We start from the raw sequence: 11398 nt of genomic DNA, 5'->3' as shown, positions 1-11398 counted from the left end.
GGAGGGGAGGAGAGGAGAGGAGAGGAGAGGAGAGGAAGGGGGGAAGGTAAAGAAGGAGGGAGGGAAATCCAACCTTTAGAACTAAAAAACCTTAGAACACTATATTCTTATCTTTAGAAATTGCTGGCCATCCTAGGGTCCCAGTTATGTGATGCAACCCACTGAAACAAGAGTGATACAGGAGAGGAATAGTTGGCCCTGGAGAACTCATTCAGATGCAGATCAGACCTCCTGCTTAAGGGCCTCTCCAGGGACCTCCCAGACTCTCTAGGTCAAGTCCCTCTGGCCATTGTTATTTGGGCAGCAGAGTCAAAAAGGCTTCCCTTTGGACAGAAAGACCACAGGGATTTTACGTTGCTCAGAAGCTCCACTCTGCATCTTCTAACGGAGGGACAAGGTCGGGAGAGCTCTAACCATGCCAGTGGCTTTTGTTTCTGTGTTGGAACAGATACCATTCTGTAGCCCCCACTGAGAGCATCTCTTGTTGGTCTGTGAAGACAAATCTCCATCTCATTTAAATGCATCTTCTTCTAAAACTATTCACTCTGGGAACCTGTGAGTGCACAGTTCATGAATAGAAATCAGATCCTCATCTATCATCTCCCTGAGCTCTCTCTCAGGAAGGGAGGGGTGACCAGTCTACCTTCCTCTGATTTAGACTAAACCCCATAACTGTCCATTTTACCAGGTGTTCTAGGAGTTCTTTCATGTTTTACCCCCCCCCCTTTTTTTTTTTTTTTGGCTTTACCATCCCTGTGATGTGGAGAAAATGGTCCAAGTTTGGCTTGGTTTTATCCAAATCTCCTGATACCAACTCAGAGAATAACCCAGTCTTCGTGGACTCTCATGTTAAATCCTGAGATTACAGTGCAAACAGTGGACATTATAATTTCACAGAAACCCTGGATAGGAAGCCCTTGGAGTAAGTGATATTTCCATTGTGAGGATTTCTTCCTGCCTGGCTTCCATGAAACCAGCAAGCACCCTTGTGTGCCACTTCTGCTTGGGTTGACACAGAAGGGGAGAAGGAGTTTCTACTTAGTACCAGAAATACTCCCAGAAGATCATTCCTCAGTCGTTAGGATTTCTAAGCTGAAATGGACTTTAGAAACCATATAGTTTTCCCATACTGTGTTTTATTTAATGAGGCTATTTTGTTGTTTTTTAACTCACAAATTGTGGCAGAGAAAGGTCTTGTACCATCAACAGGTATCCCAATACCATAGCAATCATTAAAACATTCATCATGGTCTGTCAGCTGGATGCCAGCCAAACGTTTATTACTGACTCACTATGCCAGCCAGCCCTCCTGTGGTTCGAACTCAGTTCCTTTTGGAACTGGAGAATAGCCCTTCTCAGTACTCTGGCATCTATTCCCAACTCCCTTCCTTTCCTTTTCCAGTCTGGATAATCGCTGTTCTCTTCTCTTTCCTTCCTAGGTCTGATTCTCTACACTCCTCCTCCCACCTCTCCACCTTGGCCCGTAGGTTACTGCCTTAAGCTGGGAAGGGCTGATGAGATCTCACTTGGCAGGGCTGCCTTTGCTGCATGATCTGTTCTGTGTTAGCCAAGAAGCTTTACTGACAATGCCTCATCACCAGGCATGTCCTGGGACTGATAACCCGTTCCAGCAGTCTTCTCTGTTCCTGTCCCTCTAAAGGAAAACTTGACTGCTCCATGGAAATTGGCAACATAACCACAGTCACCGAGTTTGTTCTCCTAGGACTATCCAACAATCCTCAGACCCAGGTAGTACTCTTTGTACTGTTCCTGGTGATTTACCTCCTGATCCTCACAGAGAACCTGCTGATGCTGCTGGTGATCAGAGCTGATTCCCACCTCCACACCCCCATGTACTTCTTCCTGAGTCACCTCTCCTTCCTGGATGCTTTCTATTCCTCAATCGTTGTGCCTAAACTGCTAGAGAACCTTCTTTCCAAGTGGAAGACCATATCCCTTCTTGGGTGTTTCACCCAGGTTTCCTTGGTCATATTTTCTGGAGCCACTGAAGCTTGCCTCCTTTCAGTCATGGCCTATGACCGGTTCCAGGCTGTGTGCCACCCACTGTTGTACATGGTGGCTATGGACAAGAAGGTGTGTACTGGCCTGGTGGGAGCATCCTGGGCCATAGGAATGGGGAGTAGCCTCGTTAACACCCTTCTCCTGGCTCAACAGAATTTCTGTGGCCCCAACTTCATCCACAGTTTTGTCTGCGAGCTTCCTCCAGTGCTCCTTTTGGCCTGTTCTGACTCCCACATGAGCATCGCCTCCATCCTGACAACCGTGGGGGTCCTGGGCTTTGGCACCCTTGTCCTACTGCTGGGTTCCTACACCCGTATCATCATGACAGCCCTGAGGATCAACTCCGCCATGGGCCGGAGCAAGATCTTCTCCACCTGCTCTTCTCATGTTCTTGTGGTCACCATCTTTTATGGTTCAGGAGTTTTCAGGTATGTCATACTGTACCTCCTGAATATACATGTAGGATATTCCAAGTGGCCTTGGTCTGTAGAACCAAGCATTGCAAAAGTAGCAGGATAATAATTGTGATGTAATTCAGAAGGCTGGGCTAGTCCTGGCTCTGCGGTGGACAAACTGTGTGAATTATGAAAAATCCATTTTCTTTTTGAGGCCTCAATGGTCTACTCTGAAAAATGAGCTTATTCAAGGACTAAACATGTTCCTAATTACTTTAACCTATGATTTGGGAGTTCTCAAAGGGGAATCAGGGAGCCTTTAGTAGATTTTTATTCAAAAAATAAAAACATATTCTTGAAACAGATCCCATCTTTCTTTACTGCTGGAAGGTGATGCCTCCAAAGCTTATTTATGTTATAACTATTTATTAGGCACCTACATGACACCAGGTGCTTTACATGATTGATTTGGGCATGTATCATGCCACAAGAAAAATATTGGTAACTCCATTTTTATATAAGGAACCCGAGTTTCAGGAGTAACCAGGTAATTTCTCAAAGGTCCCAGAACAAGTTAGTCATGGAGCCATAATTTAAAACAAGTCTCACTGACTTCAAGCCTCATACTGTTTCCTACCATGCTTCTCTCAAACATAAACAGCTCCAGCGGATGAGTCCTCACTTATAGGAGACACAGTAAGTATGGCCTGAGCTCTCTATTAGTGAAATGCAGATGGATTTGCACAAATTGCTCCATACTCATCTCATCTGTTTGTGACTTGGAGAGAAGTCAGAGGTGGGAGAAAATTATAAAGAATGGTCTAGGAGAGCTCACCTGAGCCTGTGGACAAATCTCTCTCTGTCTCAGTATCCTCATGTGCTGTAAGAGGACAATAAGATTCCTCCTGCCTACCTCACAGAAACGTCAGGAGAGATAAAGTAGATGATGAAAAATCAAGTAACTTTTTTAACCAAGCATACCACAACTCACAAAGAACATTTCAATGATGATGATATTATTGCTAATAATAATAATAAAAAAGTAATGCTTCTGTGGGAAATACTCCCAGTGGCACTTTAACAAGATACAGCCAAAATTTTAATCTTATTATTTTGAACTTATATATTGTGCTTAGCACATTTTTATCCTCCACTTTATTTACCAAGCTTGGTCTTTTCTAAGCCAGAGAAAAATGCACCTAAAAAGGCAAATGTGTGTCCCCTACGCATTATAAAAATAATGTGCTATGATTCTGAGGGTAACTCCCAGAGTTGGGAATGTTGGGAACAATGACAGTTTTATTGGATTAAGCTTACGATTTTGCAAGAAACAATGATCACAGGATGAGAACATGTGGTTGTATATATAGGGAAGAGAAGATAAAAATTCCTCACATTATCATCACAGCTATTAAAGAAAGGTGCTTTGGGGAGTATGAAGTGCTATGGAAATGCATGGAATTATTATTAGTTCTACTCTAACCTGCAGCACTTGATCTGCTGCAGAACTTTTTTGCCCAGGGCAGCTCCTGTAATGTTCTGCATAAGATCACTCATATTTGGCCCTGACTAGTGTGTTCAGTGGTTAGAGCGTCAGCCCATACACTGAAGGGTCACAATTCCCGGTCAAGGGCATGCACCTGGTCAAGGTCACATACCTGGATTGCAGGTTTGATCCCTAGCCCTGGTCAGGGCGCTTGCGGGAGGCAACCAATGGATGGTTATTTCTCTCTCTCTCTCTCTCTCTCCCTCCCTCCCTCCCTCCCTCCCTCCCTCTTTTCTCTCTCTCTTTCTCTCAGAAATCAATGGAAAAAATATCCTCAGGTGAGGCTTAACAAAAAAAGATCACTCATGTTTGAAGGCATTTGAAGGCAGAAATGCTTAACTTCTCACTGACCATACAGTCATTTCTAGGTGCTGCCACCAGTGCTGGTCGGCTCAGCTCTGAGGACCCTCTTTGCAGAGTCTCTGGGATGGGGTAGACTGTGGCTGCCAACAGTACTGTGGCCATTGTCCTGAGCTCGGTTTATCCCTTTGTGCACTTGCCTTCCAGGTACATGACTCCAGCCTCTGGTTCAGTCCTGGAGCAAGTGCTCTCCATGCAGTACAGTGTGGTGACGCCTCTGCTAAACCCCCTCATCTACAGTCTGAAGAACCAGGAGGTGAAGGCAGCTCTGAGGAGGATGCTGGCCAGGCAGCCCAGGCTGACCTTCTAACCCAGGCCCCACCGCCTCACCCGGAGGAAAAGTTATGGGGAAAAAGAGGAGGCAAAAGAGCTGTCACCACTCAGTGACCTCAGCATTCATTCTTTTCCAAAACAGAAGTCTTAGTTTTCCTCACCCCAGTGCCCTCCCCAGTCAAGCGAGTTTGGGAAACTTCCACAAAGCAGATGACACCATCCACCGGGGGCCCAGTCACCACACAGGAAAATGCTCACAGCTTCACTGGCCATTTCTACAACGATTGCTTTTCCCTCTCATTTCTTTTTTTTTTAATATATTTTATTGATTTTTTTACAGAGAGGAAGGGAGAAGGATAGAGAGTTAGAAACATCGACGAGAGAGAAACATCGATCAGCTGCCTCCTGCACACTCCCTACTTGGTATGTGCCTGCAACCAAGGTACATGCCCTTGACCAGAATCGAACCTGGGACCCTTGAGTCCGCAGGCTGAAGCTCTATCCACTGAGCCAAACCAGTCAGGGCCCCTCTCATTTCTTGTCCTTTCTACCGCTCCCCTTTCTGCCTCTTCCTCACTCTTTTATTTTTGTCTATGCACAAAGTGTAAATCAACCTAGCTGGCCACTAGCAAATATCCCACTGCATTCTGGGAGAGTCCAGTCTTGTTACCGTGAGACCCAACTTCTCCTTTGTTTCCTTCCCAAAAAATTCCTGGCAAGATCTACAGCTCCATAACAACTCAGAAAGAAAGAAATAAAATAAGTGTGTCTCCTCCTGTCTTTGTTCTTAACAAGGGACATCTAAAGTAAAGCCTAAAAAAATAAAATAAAATAAAGCCTAGCAAATAACAAATCCTCAATAACTACTTGTTGACTATTTAAGGAATGAAGCCTAAGTTCATCTGAAGAGTCCTTTCTCTTAAATGATCCCAGAAAATGGAAGTGAATATCGTCCTCTAACGTGTAAGTCTTAAGAGCAAAGCCCCTGTCCTAATAGCTTCTGTATCCTCAGTGTCTAGAATAGTCCTGTCATCTAATAGATTCAATTAGCATTAGATAAGTTGGAGGGGGGAATGAATGAATGAAAGAGAAGGGGGAGTGAGAGAAGGAACATATTAAAAAGAATATTTAATTTTATTCAGTAAAATTCTTGCATTGATAACAATATAGATATCAGAGGAAAAGTAGCAGGGAGAAAAAATTGGGATAGAAAGAGAGAAAATGATTCCATATTTCGGGGCACTGTCCTGGGTCCTGCTCACATAGAGCTCTGTGAATGGCATGCACAGGGACAGCCCCTGCCCTGAGCCTCTTCACAGCCCACCTTAGCCTGGACCACCTCAGCTCCCTGCCTATTCAAGACATCCCAGCCGAAAGGAATGAGAAGGAGCTGGAGAGAGCAGAGCAAATGCTCAGCTGCCATCCCACCTCCCAATCAGCTCCCAAGAAAGTTCTCAGGAAGAGAACAATAGCAGTTTCCTTCCTGTTTCTACCTAAAGGCCAAGACCTCTGCTTCAGTCAAGACTACCTCCATGCCAGCTCCCTGGCTTATCTCTGTCCTTGACCCTCTGACCCCAGGCTAAGATCCTCTCTGAAAATAAATGTATTGTCAGTTTCTTCCTGCAAAGGCCTCTGAAGATTTTGGCCTTATATATAGTTTACCCACAAGTGAAATTTCCTAATCTTCTCTATAGGATGAGGGCCAAGGCTATGGGGCTGAGACAGCCTCAATTTTAGTTGCATTTCTGCTCTGACCACTTGATGGAACTGGACCCTTATATTTTCCAGAGCATATCGCTCCCTGAGCATGTAACTGAGGCAGGGTAATAAGTAAGAAGTAGATGTGTGAGCTCAATGGGAGGAATGGACATCCAATCCTGTCCTTACCATACACCCATACACAGGGATTACTCTGAAAACCCTGTATACTTGGGGGAAAGCTTTTTGTCCCATAATTAGGAGAGGAATAGCATTCAATACCCTGGAAGATGCATCACATTGTATTTAAATTCACACAAAACTTGATATGATGAATATCAAGTTATTTCCTGAGAGGTTTTTTTCATTAAGTATACAGGAGGGATGGTCTCCCCACCCCTGCCTAGCCCTATAGGTCCCTAAGCAGGCCACGGGGGCCTCATTTGGAAGCTGCTAGTCTCTGAGATAAGTAAAGTCAGATTGCTGAAAGCCCCAGCAGGTAGAGGGGGTGGGGGCAGTGTAATTAGCTATATTAGGCATCTTAGGAAAGCAGGAAGAAGACACAAATTAGAAGATAATTCAGCTAATTCAGAAATGTGGCAGATTAAATTGGCGTTTTGGAATGCTGGATTGTCAAAGAGGGAAGAGATTTCTGAAAAACCACCTAGGTTAAAACCCTCATTTTAAGAGAGGAACTTGGGGTACAAAGGACAGAGGTGACCTGCCCAGATTTGAACCATCAATGAGCAGCACAAACAGACATTAGTACTCAAATCTCCTGATTTTTCTTCTTTCACATTTCTCATAATCATTAGAATAAATAAAGTTCTGTGAAAATCCTTGTTAAAAACAAGTGAAGCAGCAAGGAGGAGTAATGGAAAGCAGGGTCCAAACCCAAAGGCCCCAGTGTCTGATTCTTCTATTACTGAGCTGACTGTAAGGGTCCTCTGTTTTCAGCTCTAGTTTCCAGACAGAGTTCCTCTCACAGCTCTTTGTGAAGAGGATTTCCTTGTCTCAAAGACAAAGAAATCCCTCAACCCTTTTCAGATGCTTGAAGCCCCTGCCCTTGCCGTCTTTTTCCCACTCCACATCTCCATCCGTCAAAATCCCACCCACATACAAAGCCAACTCAAATGCTACTCCTTTCATGAATCCTTCCTTGATCCCTTTTCCCACACATACCCTCAAATATAAATGATCTTTCCTCCTATGAATGCTCAGGGCACATTTCTAACCTTCCCCATGATGTTTATGATACCAATGAATTCATGCACAGGTGGGGTTCCTTGGCCTGGCTGGAGATCAAGGCCTATCGGGGGGCCAGCTGGGAGGTTGGCCAGCCGGGCCCCCTCCCCCCATTGGGGCCTATCGGGCCAGCCAGCTGGCAGGGGGAAGGGACTGCGGGAGGTTGGCTGTGGGAGTGCACTGACCACCAGGGGGCAGCTCCTGCGTTGAGCGCATCATAGCATCTGGTCGAGTTCCAGTTGTAACAGTCACTTAGGTTTTTATATATAGATTCCTTGTATGTTATTATTTATTAGTGTTTATTTCATCTCTCTTGCTAGTTCTTTTAGCCAATTTTGGATCCCCTCTATAGTTCCTTAAATATTCTAGGTGATCCATCAAAGTTTGTTGACTGAGTTGGCACAGAAAGTAAATCCATCTTTCTAAGTTCAGCCTATTTCCTTTTCAGTAGAGATGGAAGGTAGCTATGATCTATGGCTTCAGTATCCACCCACACACCCTACTCCCTCTCCCTCCAGGAAGAAAATACAACCAGCCATTCAAAATCAGATCCTTTATTTAAGACAGAGGTAGAATCCATTGTTGTAGTGAAAGTGCCACCAGGAGCATTCAGCATGGGACAAAAGTCTAGTGCACCAGTCACATACCCCTAGAGAATTGTCCTCACATGTCCAATGGTGTTACTACAGGGCCCAGATCTCAAAGACAAATTAGCTTCAAGTGAGTAGAAAGATGCAAACTGGGGTATCTTTGGGGAAGAGGAGTTCCAGGAGCAGAATAAGAACAGAAGAAGCAAGAACTGTCGGTGCTCACAACTTCTCGCAGAGCCACTGTTCCAGCTTCTCGGAGCAGAGTGGCTTATGGGGCAACCTGATAATGGAAAGGAGACAGGGCAAGTTGGCTGACTGGATCTTAGCTTAAACTTCCATCTAGCTTTAGCCCCAGGAGAGCTGAGGTGGAACAGTATGGGTGAAAATTACAGAAAGACTTTCCTAGCCAGATGACCCACCTAGTGGAGTAGGGTCCTTTTTTAAAACTAAAATAAAATAAAATAAAATAAAAAATTGCAGGGCTAGAAAAGGTATACAGAGGTACTGAGGGTTCACTTTAGGGTCTAGGACTATACAAGTAGAATCAGATGTTTAAGTCTAGCTGAAAGGAGGTTGGGTCTCAGCCTTCTATGAGGAACTCCTATTAGGACAATTGCCAAACAGGAGTGGAGTGATGGAGGCTTAAAACTTGGAAACCTGAATCTGCTCGATGAGTGTTGCTTTGGAGACTATATTCTAGATTAAATGGCCAGAAGATAGAGAGGAGAGGAGTGGTGCAGGAGCTAAAGGGGTGAGAAGAAGAAAGGGAAGGGGAAGTAGAAAATAGAATAGGGACTCACCAGTAGTCAATTCCTTCGCTATCCAGGATCTTCTTGGCACACATCATGTCATCAGTAAGGTCATCATCCAAGAATTCTGGAAATAGTTTGAGGGGACAGAATGAGAGAGCTGAGTATTATCCAGAAACGTAATGAGTTTTTCTCTTCCCTGGATCTAGTAGGTCTGGTCCTTCTCTGGAGGCTTATGCCTATTGCCTTTCTACATAAGAAAGCCAGTACAGAAATCCAGTGCCTCCCCTAGCTGAGGGGCATGTCTGGAGGAATTATCAACCTCATCAACTGACTTACTCTGAAAATGCTGGGTATCAGACTTCAAGACTCCCAGACAGCTCAGATCATCTACCCATAAACTTCAGGGGACTGTTTGGGGATTTGGTGATCATGAAAAATTCTAACAGCCTCTTACATAGCATTCTCAATTCAAGTCCCAAAATTAATGTGGAGTCCAAGGCAGTGAATCCAGAGATCATCCAGGGCTAGGCTCCAGAAAAACAGAGAAACAGGGTAAAAGAGGCTACTCACTATCACAGGAGATGTCACAGATGTTCCTTGACTGTATCTGATTGTCCCTGCACCAAAGTTTGTTATTGATCTGGAAGAGTCCATATTCTGTCTTGCCATTGTTACTGACCATGGTTTGTGTGTCATAACCACTGACATGAAATATGTTACAGATCCCTGGGAAAAGAGGAGAAAGGTATCACAGAAATGTCCAGGCATAGCATAAATGAGGACCTGTATTCCTAGGGAGAAGATGGCTCTCCAGCAAGTCTCCAAATATGGCAAAGCAACAGAGTATCTTGATGAGATCAAAAGAAAAGTTCCAAAAAGATCAGACAATGGGAGAAAGAAAATATAGGAGAATAAATGTACTAAACATGTAAATAGATCAACATAAGAGGGTTATTAGATATTTGAATGAAAGTAAGGATGAAAGGGGCGGGAAAAGAGAGTGGAGGAGAGAAGCAGATGAAGAATGGAATGAAGCAAGGCAGCAGAAAAACTCACATTCAGGTAGAGTGACGCCTCCATAGCCATCCATGTCTTTCAGCACCTGGGACAGCTCACATTTTGTAAATTGCTTGGCCTCAAGGGCAGGGAACAGAATGCCCACCAGGAGCAGAGACAGGAAGGACATCATGTTGGCTTCCCCCAAGAATCTGAAGTGGGCGCACCACTCATTCTTCACCTCCTTTTATTTGTGGAGAAAGCCTCATGAGCCCTGGCACCAAGCCCTACTTCTAGGAAAAGGATGAAGAAAAATGAGTTGTGCCACACAGAAATACTGAGCCTGCCAACTTCCTTCCGTAATTTCACCCCACTTTTCCTTCCCCTTCCCTAATCTCTAGTCCATACCAGGTATTGCTTTTTCTCTGTGCAGAGATAGTTCCAAGCATGATCCTGTTCCGCAGTTGGCTTTATTTATAACTTTGTTTCTTGTGGGGTTGGTTCTAGGAAGGAGGATGTCCCCAGCCAACCTCAAGAACAAAGGAGACCTCAGGGGTATTATGAGTGAGGCAATCAGAACATACAATAAAAGTCCATGGCCAATGCCCCTCTCCCCCTACAGACATACAGATTATGTAAAAGGATTATATGTCATTATATGCCATCATCCCAGGATTAGAACTAGTACTTGTCCAGTCAACCCAGGCATAGTACAAAGCTGAGGAAGAGTCCCTTGATATAGTGGTTCATGGCTGAGGGCTCAGGAACGGTTATAAAATATGGCAGCACAGACTTTCAGAATCAGATATAACTTGGATCTAGAGACTTACTACTTCAGGAAAACAGAGAACTTAAAAAGTGTGTGTGACAGTACATATTTATGTATCCTCTGCACTATTATCAGGCTCCCACCCCCAACCCCCAAACCTGATTCCGCACTGGCGTTAATTAAAACATTGTGTAAACCCACGACTAACAACTTGTAGCAGATTTGTTCATGGGTATAGAAACTTGCAGACACCCTCAGAGTTGGCCTCTGTAGATTAAAAATAGCCTGACCCAACCCAATAGAAAAACTGGACTTAAATCACTTTAAGATTAGGCCAGGATATACATGGATCCTATAAAACCAGATTCTAGGTCTGAGCTTTAAGATCAGTGTCCCTGAGCCAGTGGAGGTGAGGGTACTGAGTCTGAATAATTCCTTCAACTTGTTGACAACAAGCTTCATGTACCAAAGGCTGTTAGCCTCCTTCATGCCAAGGCTCATCCTCTAAACATACTTCCTCATATTGCAGAGAGGTATCCTTCCCCACTGAACTATTTAAGACTTCCAAACTTAGGCATTGCAAACTGCTATATCCTACAACTCTTCGGAATCAGGGAAAACTCCTCTTGGTTTTATCCCATTTCTGTACCATGGGTAACCAGTATATGAAGTAGCATGAGTGAAATGAGTGTGGAGATCTTGGAGTGCCGAGAGAGGAGGAGAAAGTCCTGGTAGCAAAGAAATACATTTTC

General features: G+C 44.4%; 2 protein-coding genes across 2 annotated transcripts; one reads left to right on the top strand and one right to left on the bottom strand.

Moving 5' to 3' along the window:
* Window positions 1-1677: 1677 nt before the first annotated feature.
* Window positions 1678-4633, top strand: LOC102240265 (olfactory receptor 8S1-like). Its single transcript, XM_005877413.1, has 2 exons — window positions 1678-2450; window positions 4471-4633. Exons 1-2 carry the CDS (start codon window positions 1678-1680, stop codon window positions 4631-4633), a joined length of 936 nt encoding a protein of 311 aa, XP_005877475.1.
* A 3523-nt stretch (window positions 4634-8156) lies between these two features.
* Window positions 8157-10070, bottom strand: LALBA (lactalbumin, alpha-). The gene is made up of 4 exons (XM_005877367.2): window positions 9938-10070; window positions 9452-9607; window positions 8930-9005; window positions 8157-8409 (listed from the first exon to the last, which is right to left on the bottom strand). Exons 1-4 carry the CDS (start codon window positions 10068-10070, stop codon window positions 8349-8351), a joined length of 426 nt encoding a protein of 141 aa, XP_005877429.1. The 3' UTR covers window positions 8157-8348.
* Between the last annotated feature and the right edge of the window lie 1328 nt (window positions 10071-11398).

Source organism: Myotis brandtii, unplaced genomic scaffold (genome assembly GCF_000412655.1).
Source record: "Myotis brandtii unplaced genomic scaffold, ASM41265v1 scaffold517, whole genome shotgun sequence".
Classification (NCBI taxonomy): domain Eukaryota; kingdom Metazoa; phylum Chordata; class Mammalia; order Chiroptera; family Vespertilionidae; genus Myotis; species Myotis brandtii.
The sequence above is the reverse complement of the archived record's forward strand: the minus strand, read 5'-3'. Positions and strand labels throughout refer to the sequence as shown.

Bases quoted from the DNA above. Each gene is read 5' to 3' on its own strand.
- LOC102240265 (XM_005877413.1), top strand. From the start codon at position 1,678: ATGGAAATTGGCAACATAACCACAGTCACCGAGTTTGTTCTCCTAGGA. The intron at 2,451-4,470 runs GTATGTCATACT...CTTGCCTTCCAG, and splicing joins TATGGTTCAGGAGTTTTCAG to GTACATGACTCCAGCCTCTG.
- LALBA (XM_005877367.2), bottom strand. From the start codon at position 10,070: ATGATGTCCTTCCTGTCTCTGCTCCTGGTGGGCATTCTGTTCCCTGCC. The intron at 9,608-9,937 runs GTGAGTTTTTCT...CTCTTTTCCCAG, and splicing joins AGGCGTCACTCTACCTGAAT to GGATCTGTAACATATTTCAT. The intron at 9,006-9,451 runs GTGAGTAGCCTC...AACTATTTCCAG, and splicing joins CTGTGACATCTCCTGTGATA to AATTCTTGGATGATGACCTT.